This window comes from Lithobates pipiens, unplaced genomic scaffold, assembly GCF_037356315.1.
Source record: "Lithobates pipiens isolate NorthernLeopardFrog02 unplaced genomic scaffold, aLitPip1_a1.2 Scaffold_16, whole genome shotgun sequence".
Lineage (NCBI taxonomy): Eukaryota > Metazoa > Chordata > Amphibia > Anura > Ranidae > Lithobates > Lithobates pipiens.
This window is the reverse complement of record NW_027507748.1, coordinates 278,831,907-278,846,129: the sequence shown is the minus strand read 5'-3', so window position 1 is coordinate 278,846,129 and position 14,223 is coordinate 278,831,907. Positions and strand designations below refer to the sequence as shown.

Genomic DNA, 14,223 nt, shown 5'->3' with positions numbered 1-14,223 from the left:
CCCCAACGCCGAAAAAAATCGGCATGGGGGTGCCCCCCAAGTCCGAGTGCCCCCCCTCCTGAGCCGTACCAGGGCCTCTTCCCGACAACCCTGGCTGTTGGTTGTTGGGGTCTGCGGGCGGGGGGCTTATCGGAATCTGGGAGCCCCCTTTAATAAGGGGGCCCCCGGATACCGGCCCCCCACCCTATGTGAACGAGTATGGGGTACAATGTACCCCTACCCATTCACCTGTAAAATAAAGTACAAAAAAAAACAACACACAAGATAAAATAATTTATTGCACAGCTCCGGGGGTCTTCTGTCTTCGGGGGTCTTCTCGCCGGACTCCTCCGCTATCTTCTTGTAGCTCTTTTACTAGCGGAGGAGCCCGGCATTCTTCTTCGTCTCTGCGCCCTCTTCTTCCGACTTCGGGGGTCTTGTCCCCCTCTTCGGTTCTTCTGCCGGGCCACTGCGCCTTCTTATAGCTCTTTTACAGGCGGTGGCCCGGTCTTCTGTCGCCGCCGCCACCTTCCATTCTTCTTCTTCTTCTTCTTCTTCTTCTCCAGGAGATGTTGACTCGACGATCTCTCCGGCCGCAATGCCAGGGACGCGCTGCGCTGCCACTTATATAGGGACAAGGGGCGGTGTCACATGGGTTTATGTCACATGGGTTGGTGTCACATGGTGACCCCGACCCCTTACGATGTCACAGTCCCGGAGGATGCTGGGACTGTCGCCATGTGACATCAACCCATGTGACCAACCCATGTGACATAAACCCATGTGACACCGCCCCTTGTCCCTATATAAGTCGCAGCGCAGTGCGTCCCTGGCATTGCGGCCGGAGAGATCGTTGAGTCAACATCTCCTGGAGAAGAAGAAGAAGAAAAACGGAAGGCGGCGGCGGCGACAGAAGACCGGGCCACCACCTGTAAAAGAGCTATAAGAAGGCGCGGTGGCCCGGCAGAAGAACCGAAGAGGGGGACAAGACCCCTGAAGTCGGAAAAAGAGGGCGCGGTGACGAAGAAGAATGCCGGGCTCCTCCGCTAGTAAAAGAGCTACAAGAAGATAGCGGAGGAGTCCGGCGAGAAGACCCCCGAAGACGGAAGACCCCCGGAGCTGTGCAATAAATTATTTTATCTTGTGTGTTGTGTTTTTTTTTGTACTTTATTTTACAGGTGAATGGGTAGGGGTACATTGTACCCCATTCTCATTCACATAGGGTGGGGGGCCGGTATCCGGGGGCCCACTTATTAAAGGGGGCTCCCGGATTCCAATAACCCCCCCCGCCCGCAGACCCCAACAACCAACGGCCAGGGTTGTCGGGAAGAGGCCCTTGTCCTCATCAACATGGGGACAAGGTGCTTTGGGGTGGGGGGGCCGCGCGCCCCCCCTTCCCCAAGGCACCCCCCATGTTGAGGGCACGCGACCTGGTACGGCTCATGAGGAGGGGGGGGCGCTCGCTCGCCCCCCCTTTCCTGGCTGGCCGGGTAGCGTGCTCGGACAAGGGTCTGTTGTGGACTTGGGGGGGACCCCACGCTGTTTTTTTTCGGCGTTGGGGTTCCCCTTTAAGTCCATACCAGGCGGCGGTGCCAGCGACGTCTCCTTCGCGGGCCCCTGCCTACCTGGAGATGCGCTCGAAATGAGCGGACTTTTCTCCGGGCGGGAAAAGTCCGCTCATTTCAAAAGTACGGCGGACTGGCATACACACGGCCGGATTGTCCACTGAAATGCGAGTCCGGCGGGAAGATTGGAGTGCAACACGGCATTCTAAGTCTGCCGTACTTTCGGGTCAAAAAAGTATGCCGGAGGCTACACACGGGGGGATTGTACGGCGGACTTGAGTTTGCCGGACTTTTCCACCCGCTTGTTTGATCGTGTGTACGCGGCATTAGATTCACTGAGTGGCTTTTTGGTGTTTGATAGAATAATGCATGCAATCTTTAAATATAAGTGGTAAATTAAGTATTGAATACGTCACAATTTTTCTAGGTAAATAGATTTCTAAAGGTGATATTTGCATGAAATGTTCACCACTTGTTGGTAACAACCCATACAGTCCATACATACAAATAATATAAAATAAATAAGCTCAGAAAATAAGTTGTGTGTAATATTGAACGTATACTTTTCCTATAGCTGGTTGTCTCTTTAAAGGAAACAAAAAAGTTGAAATCCCAGGACCATGGTGCCCTGCATTTGTGGTCCCGTACATTCTAAAAACGATGAGCACAGCTGTTCTAGCCTAGGACTAGTAGCGTGTTGTGCGCATTTTCTGTTACTACAAATTATTTCTTCTACAATATTACTTTCCACTGCTACCTGTTTTCTATTACCAAGAGTGTAGCATTACCTTGTTGCGGAAAGATTCTGGTTGAATGGGGTCCTCAGCAGCCAAAGAGATACTACTTAGTAAGATAAATAGCAGGATGAAATTGGTGAAGGTGGTGGCATTGACAATACGATGGCACAGTACTCTGATTCTGCAAAGGTTAAGGATAAAAATTATGACATAATAAATAATAAACAGTCAAAGATTTTTCATCTGGGTTGTAATACTTGTGGTTGTAAACCTCCTGAAATGAAAAATAAACAAAGCATATCCTTCTATAGTGGGTATTAGCCTCAATCCAAACCACCAGTGTGATTTCTGTCTGCTTTCCCATTCCTCTGCTATCTGCATGAGTAACTTCTGCCAGGTAATGCCAGCATCACAGAATCTTAAATGATAGCCCTGCCCCCTTTCCAGCACACCAAAGATGATTGACAGCTTCAGCTGTGCATGTTTCCCCCACTGTGTGAGGGGTGTGTGTCCATGACCTCCGGTGAAGTCTCAGTGTACACTCAGCTCTTATCTCTGTACTGTGCAGTTTGTGACATCAGATCCCTGCCCCTTACCTGCTGGAGCTGAGAAATAGTCTTTGATCAGTGTGTTTTAGAAGGCTGCAGATAAACAGGCACAGCTTATGTAGGAGTCTTTGTTCCATCTTTCTGTCTCACCTGAGGCTATTCACTTCACTTCATTGGGTAAATGTAAGGGCTTACAACCACCATAAATAAGGGTTTAATGTAAAGGCTTGCCTCTTTTAGTATCACTTATGCTATGAATTATCCACAAAACTTTTTTTTTTTTTTTTTTTACCACAAGCCTCTCTTGAACACTACCGATGTATTCAGAGTTAGTATCAGTACTTTACTGTTGTCCAGTGTAATCACAAAACTCACTTGTTGGTGGGGCTAAAAATGAAGAATGAGCTCGCCTCTGGCATTGGCACTGCCTTTTCTTTTAACTGTAGCTCCGCAAGAGGACGAGGTCGAGGACTTATTGGGATGTCTGGCTCTTCCTCCTCATCATCACCTAACAGACAATGCAGAAACGTGGATGACGTGAAAGCCAAAATTAAGTAAAAAAGAAGTGGAATGCAACATCAATATGACAAAAAAATTAACTATATGTTGATTTTTTTCACATTTAAGTTGATCGCCATCCAAACAGCTAAAATACACATATGTGAATTATCTAATCTGCCACAGCATTTTTGAGGAGCTCATGTCCATAATGAGGATGGTATTGACACAGCCCAAATTATCTACAATGGCTCGAAATGGATATGGTCCAGAAATATTCAGACAGAATAAAGGTGAATAAAGCACATGGACCGGATGGCATCCACCCACAAATCCTTAAGAAATTGAGCTCAGTCATTTCAAAGCCATCGTTTCTAATTTTTAGGAACTCTTTAACCACTTCAGCCCTGGAAGAATTTACAGCACTGCATCACTTTAACTGACAATTGCCCGGTCCTGCGATGTTGTACCCAAACAAAAATGTATATATTTTTTTCCCCACAAATAGATCTTTCTTTTGGTGGTATTTGATCACCTCGTTGGTTTTTATTTTTTGCGCACACACAGATCCCGGTTCTCGCTCTGCCACGAGTGATCGTGGGTGCTGGCGGCCATTGTGCTCGCCGTTTCAGCCCTGCCACAAAAGGACCAGCTGACATCATGCCAATGGTTTTCTCGTTAACACAGGTGTCAGTGTTGACGAGGACAAGGCTGGAAATCACTCTGTAATGCTGATTGAGTTAGAATAACAGACCGAAAGCTTTAAAAGTAGGGTGGTGCTTGAAATCATTATTCTTCCTCTGTTAACCATGGTTACCTGCAAGGAAACATGTGCAGTCATCATTGCATTGCGCAAAAAGGGATTCACATGCAGGGATATTGCTGCTACTAAGATTGCACCTAAATCAACCATTTATCGGATCATCAAGAACTTCAAGGAGTGAGGTCCAATTGTTGTGAAGAAGGCTTCAGGGCACCCAAGAAAATCCAGCAAGCACCACGACTGTCTCCTACAGTTGATTCAGCTGTGGTATCTTGGCACCACCAGTGCAGAGCTTGCTCAGGAATGGCAGAAGGCAGGTGTGAGTGCATCTGCACGTGAGGCAAAGACTTTTGGAGGATGGCCTTTTGTCAAGAAGGGCAACAAAGAAGCCACTTCTCTCCAGGAAAAGCATCAGGGACACACTGATATTCTGCAAAAGGTACAGGGTCTGGACTGCTGAGGACTAGGATAAAGTAATTTTCCCTGATGAATCCCCTTTGCGATTGTTTGGAGCATCCGGAAAATCCCTTGTTCGCAGAAGAAAAGTTGAGTGCTACGATCAGTCTTGTATCATGCCAACAGTAAAGCATCCTGAAACCATTCATGCATGGGGTTACTTCTCAGCTAAGGGAGTGGGCTCACTAACAATTTTGCCTAACAACACAGCCATGAATAAAGAATGGTACAAAAACATCATCTTAGAGCAGGTGAGGGCTGGCAGCCTTAGGCCTAGGGGGCAAGTCCAGTCAAGTGGCCCATAGAGCCGGTGGTGGAAAAACAGTGATGGATAGGGGAAAACAGTCTAAGATTTTCCATGATCACAAAGGTGGGGAAGGTCAATGTGGCCCTCCAGAGCCCCTGGCAGGGGCTGATTGCCAACTTTTGGCCTATGGAACATATGTAGAGTCCTGGATGTCTTCGTCCGTTTCTCTGTCATCCACCCACCGGATCGAGCGCAGTGTGGATGATCAGACAGCACTGTAGGAGAGACCGTACGACAGTGGATCATCCCTGATAGGAGGATGTGGGATCCGTCATTTTCACAACAGGGGAGACATACCAATTGGATAACTACATTACCTGTAACTGGGGTATATGCTCTGAATACTGGTAAGCCTACATCTTAAAAGGTGGTGGATACACATTACTGCACATCATATGAAGAGCTGTCACTGAGTGCCTAATTAATACTCACAGATTTGGTTTATTTCAATGAGTGAACTTTTTTATATTTGTACAATAATAATCCAATATATAGACTTTCGGGGACTATATACACTATGGTGTATCGGGGGGGGGGGGGGGGGGGGTTATACGTTAATTTATATATTTGTGTGATTTCTTTATCATTTGTATACACACAATTGGGACCCTTATTTTTTTACTATATTTATAAATGATATAGGGTCTGGGATTAAAAGTACTAGTTCAGTCTTTGCAGATGACAACATGGAACATATGTAGAGTCCTGGATGTCTTCGTCCGTTTCTATGTCATCCACCCACCGGATCGAGCGCAGTGTGAATGATCAGACAGCACTGTAGGAGAGACCGTACGACAGTGGATCATCCCTGATAGGAGGATGTGGGATCCGTCATTTTCACAACAGGGGAGACATACCAATTGGATAACTACATTACCTGTAACTGGGGTATATGCTCTGAATACTGGTAAGCCTACATCTTAAAAGGTGGTGGATACACATTACTGCACATCATATGAAGAGCTGTCACTGAGTGCCTAATTAATACTCACAGATTTGGTTTATTTCAATGAGTGAACTTTTTTATATTTGTACAATAATAATCCAATATATAGACTTTAGGGGACTATATACACTATGGTGTATCGGGGGGGGGTTATACGTCAATTTATATATTTGTGTGATTTCTTTATCATTTGTATACACACAATTGGGACCCTTATTTTTTTACTATATTTATAAATGATATAGGGTCTGGGATTAAAAGTACTAGTTCAGTCTTTGCAGATGACAACAAGCAAACCCCAATGCACTGTTTAATTGGGCAGCTATGTGGCAAATGAGGTTTAATGCAGTCTCAATGCAGTCTCACCAGTGCCCATCAATGCAACCTCACTGTGCCCATCAATGCGGCCTCACTGTGCCCATTAATGTGGCCTCACTTTGCCCAACAGCGCAGCCTCACTGTGCCCATAATCTCAGCCTCACTGTGCCCATCAATGCAGCCTCACTGTGCCCATAATCGCAGCCTCACTGTGCCCATAATCTCAGCCTCACTGTGCCATCAATGCAGCCTCAATGTGCCCATAATCGCAGCCTGACTGCCCAAAATCGCAGCCTCACTGTCCTCATCAATTCAGACTCAATGTGCCCATAATCACAGCCTCACTGTGCCCATCAATGCAGCCTCACTGTGCCCATAATCACAGCCTCACTGTGCCCATCAATGCAGCCTCAATGTGCCCATAATCACAGCCTCACTGTGCCCAAAATCGCAGCCTCAATGTGCCCATAATCGCAGCCTCACTGTGCCCATAATCGCTGCCTCACTGTGCCCATAAATGCAGCCTCACTGTGCCCATAATCGCTGCCTCAATGTGCCCATCAATGCAGTCTCAATGTGCCCATAATCACAGCCTGACTGCCCAAAATCGCAGCCTCAATGTGCCCATCAATGTGATCCCACTGTGCCTATGAATGCAGACTCACCATAGCCTGCTTTTGATCACATACACAGCTGATAACTCCTGCTGTGTGTCACAGAGCTGGGTCTGTGTGTTGGAGGCACTGTAACAAGGTCTCGCCCCCCCCTAGACCAGCTCGTGTGATAGGCGGAACACAGAGTCAATCTTCTATCACACCAGCCGGTCTAGGGGGGTGGGACCTTGTAACAGCACCGCCGACAACACACAGACCCAGCTCCCGCTGTGTGTGACAAAGAAGAGGAGGAGGCAGGAGCGCTGCAGCCACAGATCAAAGCAGCCCCAGGGCTGAAAGCCTGCCAGGAAATTCCCCGGTATCCTGGTAGGCCAGTGTGGCCCTGGTGGAGATGGATCTGGGCGTTTTGGTAAATCATAAGTTTAATAATGGCATGCAATGCCAAGCTGCGGTTTCCAAAGCAAGCAAAATCCTCTCTTGTATTAAGAGAGGTATAGACTCTAGAGAGAGAGAGAGATTTTATTTTACCCCTGTACAAATCATTAGTAAGACCTTATCTAAAATATGCAGTTCAGTTTTAGGGGACCAGTTAACCTGGCGTGGCTTCAACCACTTCTCAGCCTGCCCCTGTAGAGCTGACAGAATATCTGCCCCAGTGTGGCTACTGTCCCCCAAGCACACCAGCGCAAGCACGGCATGGCATCTTTTTACCTGCGTACTTGCGTAGCCCCTTGAATGCCTACGGAGCACCGCTGGTTCTGAGGACAAAGCACAGGAAGAGACCATGGAGGAAGAAGAAGAGGAGGGGGGGAGGAGAGAGGTGTTTTACAGCCAGTAGTAGCATTTTGGAGGCGTGGTGGTGGAACAACCTCCAACACTACTGAACCTTGTCCTGCATCCTTCCCAACTGCCAGAAGAGTGACCCAATGCGCCGTGAAAGATAGGTAATGTCCCTGTCCATGCCTGCTGGACCATGAGTCAGCGGTAATATGCACCTTACCACTGACCGCCCTGTCCAGCGAGGCATGGACATTGCCTTCCACATGCCAGTAGAGAGCTGGAATCGCATTCTGTGAGAAAAAGTGGCGTTTGGGAACCTGCCACTGAGGAACCACACATTGCACAAACTCACGGAAGGGGGCCGAGTCTACCAACTGAAAAGGCAGCAGTTGAAGTGCTAGCAATTTAGCCAAGCTTGCATTCAACCGCTAGGCATGTGGATGGCTGGGAGTGAACTTCTTTCGATGATCCAGCAGCTGGGGCAGGGAAATTTGCCTGGTACAATTGGACGTCGGTGTACTGCTACCGAGTACTTGGCTGTGACCCACCTAATGCTACACCTTCATTCCTCTCAGTGCAGGTTTCAGAGAGGACTGGAGGTATAGTGGGCTTGGAGATCCCAGCTGATGAGGTGCAAGGAGAGGTCCACTTTGTTCTTTGGTGTGGGTCAAGGTACGCTTGCCAATGAACTGCATGGCAGGTCAACATATGTCTGTTCAAGCATGTGGTGCCCAAGCAGCTGATGTTTTGGCCACGCAAGATATGCTTGAGACATATGTTGCAAATAGCAGCAGTGCGATCTGATGCACTCGTCTCAAAAAAGGCCCACCCCAAAGAAATTTTGGAATAATGCGCAGAGGCAGAGCCCTGCACAGGCAGAGCTCTGCGGTGTGATTCAGTCGGTGTGCTGCCCTTAAACTGGCCCCTGGAGGGCATCCTGCCTCGTTGGAGATGTGCTTCTTCTTCCTCCTCCTCCTCCTCCTCCCACGTGGAGTCAGTGACCTCATCATCCCCTCCCTCTTCATCACTGGAGCAAACCTGGCAGTATGCTGCAGCTGGTGGAACATGACTGCCAGATTGCTGTCCTTCTTGAGCATCCCCTCTTTCTGGGCTCACGCTACTGCCTTCCTCTAGCTGGGTATCATCATCAGAGCCTTCAAAACGCTGGGAATCCTCCTGGAGCATGTACCCAACACCGTGCTCAAACAGTTCGGGGGACTCCTCAGGAGGACATGGTGGGTCCAGGGAAGGAGTAACTGATGCCATTGAGACAAAGGAAGAGAACGCATTGGCAGCTGCTTTGCCAGTACCCTAAGCCTAGGTGAGAGAGGATGAGGAGGCTGAGGAGGGCTTGGTCATCCACGCTACCAAGTCTTTGGCATGTTGCGGCTCAACACGTCCAGCTGCCGAAAATAAGGACAAGCATATCCAATGGCCACGTGCTGATGACAATGCACTGCGTCCACGGCCAGCACTGTTGCCTCTAGACACAGAGCCTGCTTGCCCTCTTTTATTGGCTCGTGACTGTCTGGCTCTCCTTGTCGGCCTTCCAGACATACTAATGGCCTGCAGGGAGATGAGGACACCAGCAATTGGGGTAGCTTTAGGTGCACACTGAGCAGATGACACAGTACACCGACTGTAATTACTGCAGCTGCCTGCCTGTGGTATAGGATCTGAAGAACACAAGCAATTGGAGTAGCTTCAGGTGTACACTGTGCAGGGGACACAATATACCTACTGTAACTGCTGCAGCTGCCTGTGGTATAATACCAGAACAACACCAGTAATTGGGGTAGCTTCAGGTAAACACCATACAGGGGGCACAATACACCGACTGTAACTGCTGCAGCTGCCTGTGGTATAGCACCAGAACAACCCTAGTAATTGGGGTAGCTTCAGGTAAACACTGTGCAGGGGGCACAATACACCGACTGTAACTGCTGCAGCTGCCTGTAGTATAGGACTAGAACAACACCAGCAATTGGGGTAGCTTCAGGTGTACACTGTGCAGGTGGCACAATACACTGACTGAAACTGCTGCAGCTGCCTGTGGTATAAGACTAGAACAACACCAGCACTTGGGGTAGCTTCAGGTGTACACTGTGCATGTGGCAATATACACCGACTGTAACTGCTGCAGCTGCCTGTGGTATAGGACTAGAACAACACCAACAATTGGGGGTAGCTTCAGGTGTATACTGTGCAGGGGGCACAATACACTGACTGTAACTGCTGCAGCTGCCTGTGGTATAGGACCAGAACAACACCAGCAATTGGGGGTAGCTTCAGGTGTATACTGTGCAGGGGGCACAATACACTGACTGTAACTGCTGCAGCTGCCTGTGGTATAGGACCAGAACAACACCAGCAATTGGGGTAGCTTCAGGTGTACACAGTGCAGGGGGCACAATACACAGACTGTAACTGCGGTAGGTTCACAAGAAATGTAAAGACTGTCCCTGCATCCTTCTCTCTATGAACGCCGCAACACACTACACAAGGCCGCCACGCAGGTGGCCTTATATAGTGTGGGGTGTGTACTAAACCCCCTGAGCTATAATTGGCCACAGGCATCCTGCCTGTGTCCAATTATGGCTCTCCTCGCTGCCGGCGCTGTGATTGGCCAAGCATGCGGGTCACAGTGCATGCATGCATGCAATGACGCAGTGCATTGTGGGCTGTGAGCGCCACACGAATATGTTGCGAACGTCCCACAAAGTTCTGGCTTCGCAGAACGGGCGAACACTCGGTGTTCAAGTCGAACGTGCATTGGACTCGAACAACGAGCTCATCCCTAATTGCTTTAAAAAAGGCCTGGATTCTTTCCTAAATGTACATAATATAACTGGATACTAACATTTACAGGTCAGGTTGATCCAGGGTTCAGGAAGGAATATTTTCCCCTGCTGGAGCAAATTGAATTATGCTTTGCTGGATTTTTGTGCCTTCCTCTGGATCAACTGTGGACCCTTTTATTGGTTGAACTAAATGGACTTGTGTCTTTTTTCAACCAGACTATGTAACTATGTAATGTAACTATGTAATTTGTAAGTCTGTCTAGCCACAAGCTTGGTTCATAAGCCTCTGCCATACAACACAGCCAGTGGTCAGACACCACCTTTTGTCACCTATTTAAAGTGGTTGTAAACCCTTACAACACACTTTGACCTACAGGTAAGCCTAGATTAAGGCTTACCTGTAGGTCTAAGAAATATCTCCTAAACCTATACGGTTTAGGAGATATTTGCCCGAAGACAGGCACCGCTGTCTACGGCGCATGCGCCCAACGACGGAGCTGCCGCGCGTGTCGGCTCCTGTGCGCATGCACGGCAGTGACGTCATCGCGGCTTCGCCGAATGACAGCGGCAGAGCTGTGAGACCCCACCGAGAAGATGGATGCGCCGGACTACAGGGGACAGCGGTGACTTCGCTGGCTCCTGTGTCAGGTAAGTGACACATAATGGACTACTATGCGATGCATAGTAGTCCATTATGCTTTGCCTTTGCAGGGAATGAAAGAGGAAGTAAACTCATCAGGGTTTACTTCCTCTTTAAACTCCTGCTAAATCCACGCTGTGTGTCCATTACAAGGGCAGTCATGCAACCATCACTCCAAGCTCTACCTGGACCCTTACTTCTGTATCCTCCTGAGGCCCATCATTATGTACTTTATGCATACCTCCCAACTTTCTGAGATGGGAATGAGGGACACCTATCAGCAAAAGTATGCATGCATAGGACACACCCCTTGCCACACCCTCTTAAAGGAGAATTGTGCAAAAAAAAAAATAAGATTGGTTAAACCCACAAGTGTTTCTTTACCACTACAATTCCTTTATATTGGCTTTTGGAATCAACAAATGCAGCAGTTTAGAAATCCAATGAAAGGTTTAGCACTGGAAAACACGTTTTGATAGATAAAAAGTGCATTTTATATACATCTATATAGATCAGACCAAAATGAAGGACAAATGGGCAGGAATGAGGGACAGAGGGACATTTCTCCAAATCAGGGACAGTCCCTCAAAATCAGGGACAGTTGGGAGGTATGCTTTATGATAGATGGCATTTACATAGGAATAAATAGTATTTTTGCTCATATGTGCAGAAGAACTAACAGACCCACTGGAAGAGTTTTAGCAGGGAATGCGTGGCTCCCAGTGGATGGCACAACATTATTCTGGTATGTATCCTATCAACATCTAGGTGCTTTTCTGTTTTATAGTACCTCTTAAGTGATATTTTTGCATCATAAAAATATAAATGGAGGCCTAACCATGTGCTAAGCCCTGTCTGATATAACATTAATATAACATGCATACATTATAAATAAAGTAATAAATACATAAGTAAAGTGTGTATATTATTGTACATATTCTCTTAAGTTGAATAACATCACACATTTTTATGTGTATTAGAATACAGAAAAAAGAATCCAGCTTCTGTCTTACCTGGGAAATCTGCAGAGGGATAAGGATCCTTTATTTCATTGACATTAGACTCAAATTCATCTATCTTTAGCTGTAAGAAGAGAGAAAAGGATATGAATATTGACATAGGGCCCTAATTTAATTTTTTTTTCAAATAGAAACACAATGTCTATCAATATATTTATTAATCTGTTGTTGGTTATTATTTTCCAGTTGTAACTCAAATTGCTTAAGGCCAAGTATGCACCAGAATTATTTAGTGCATCTATTCTGTTTTTTTTTTGCTACAGGGTGAAGTGCAAAGAACGGCTGGCGCAATGCAAGTCAGCTTACAGGAAGCGACAAGGACACTGGCATTTTTGACAAATATTTTCTGTACTTGCTGGGAATATTCTTAGCCTGAAAAACAAGAACACTAACACAGCCACAACATCTAAGGAATGGTAAACTACAATATATTATATTTTTGTTCAAAGGTTTAATTATGCTTCAAACAGGCACACCTACATACAGTTTTTTTCTGCTTTCCAGCAACTGAAATTAGGACCAAGCTGACACAGAGGCAGGAGAGGCTTCAGCCACGGGTGCTAGCCCTGACCCTGGTTAAGTTTAATTAATATGTTTTAACTACACTCATATACAGTGATGTAGTTAGGTAATATCATGTACCCCCAAGTTAAATATCAACCATCCCTTCCTGTCAAGGTCACACTCCTTCCTGTTGGCTATGGAGCAGCAAATCTCCACAATGGACAGGGATGGCAAAAAATAAATGATCAGGGGCTATAACCCTCCCTTACTCTATCCAAAATTAAGAAAACAAGTGCTGCCTATAGTTTTACTTTAAGCACAAATTTCTGCTAATTTTATGGAAAAAACTAAGAGGATAAAACAATGCCCGTGGTGCAGCAGAAAACATATAGCACAGAGATGAAGGTCTGTGGTCCAAGCATTGATCAAAGGAAGGATTAGGGGCAGGAACAAATCCATCTGTTTATTTTTCTCATCAACAATCAACAGAAATACAATTAAGATTCCTTAATATGTACAACTGACACAAGCAAAGGATTGCAGGAGAGTCCTACTACCTACCTGCCTGGTATACAGTGCCTTTAAAAAGTATTCATACCTGTGATGGGAATCACTTTGGGCGGGGGGCTGGTGGAACCCAGAATCCCTTAGAGAGGTTGGAAAACCCTTGCTTCAGCTCCCCATGCACCTCCAATGTCTAAGTAACTCTGTGTCTATTAGGGGCACAGGGCCCCCGAGAATGCTTCCAGCGCGATCCTATCACGTTGGTTCTCGGCTGCAGGGTACTGTACATCTTGTGCTCGCTGCAATAGGACCCCTGGGACCCTCACCCCAAAGCACCTTGTCCCCAAGTTGATGAGGACAAGGGCCTCTTCCCGACAACTCTGGCCATTGTTTGTCGGGGTCTGCGGGCGGGGGGCTTATCGGAATCTGGGAGCCCTCTTTAGTAAGGGGGCCCCCAGATCCCGGCCCCCCCACCCTATGTGAATAAGTATGTGGTACATCGTACCCCTACCCATTCACCTGAGGGAAAGAAAGTCAATAAAAAAACATACTAGACAGGTTTTCAAAGTAGTTTATTAGGCAGCTCTGGGGGTTGTCTTACGCCTTCGGGGGTCTCTTCCAACTTCTCTGCGCTTTCTGGCCTCTTCTCCCGGACTCCTCCACTATCTTCTGCACTTTTGCAGCTCTTTTGCTAGCGGTAGCCTGGTTTTCTCCATCGTTGTCTTCTTCTTCTTCCTTCTTCTGTTCTTCTGATGTTGACACAACACTCTCTCCTGCTGTAATGCTGTGGACGCAGCGTAGGGGCTTCCCCTTAAAATCCATACCAGGTGACGGGGCTCGCAAGGTGTCAATCTCGCCGATAAAAGCGGCGAGATTGACTTCCTTTTCTAGTCCAGACGTAACTTATCACGTTCAAAATGAATGGACTTTAGTCCGTGTGTGGGCAAGTCTATTCATTTGGAAGTCTGTCGGAACTCTGTCAGGAAGACGGGTGGACCTAGTCTGCCGGAAAGTCCGGTCATGTGTGGGTAAGTCAGTTCGTTTGGAAAGTCCGTCGGAAGTCCATCGAACCTAGTCTGCTGGAAAGTCCGGTCGTGTGTACAGGGCATTAGTGAACAAACAGCATCATGAAGGCCAAGGAACACACCAGACAGATCAGGGATAAAGTTGTAGAGAAGTTTAATAAAGGGTTAGGTTATACAAAATCCGAAGCTTTGAACATCTCACAGAGCACTGTTCAATCC

At 47.2% G+C, this 14,223-nt stretch overlaps 1 protein-coding gene across 2 annotated transcripts in view; it reads right to left on the bottom strand.

Moving 5' to 3' along the window:
- The window catches only part of CACNA1S (calcium voltage-gated channel subunit alpha1 S), a 223,094-nt gene that overhangs the window by 83,674 nt on the left and 125,197 nt on the right, over positions 1 to 14,223 (bottom strand). For both annotated transcript variants that reach the window (XM_077481482.1, XM_077481483.1), the window contains exons 17-19: positions 11,966 to 12,035; positions 3,205 to 3,337; positions 2,333 to 2,462 (exon numbers count right to left, since the gene is read on the bottom strand). In XM_077481482.1, the coding sequence (XP_077337608.1) occupies positions 2,333 to 2,462; positions 3,205 to 3,337; positions 11,966 to 12,035 (333 nt within the window). The remainder of the gene's footprint in view (positions 1 to 2,332; positions 2,463 to 3,204; positions 3,338 to 11,965; positions 12,036 to 14,223) is intronic.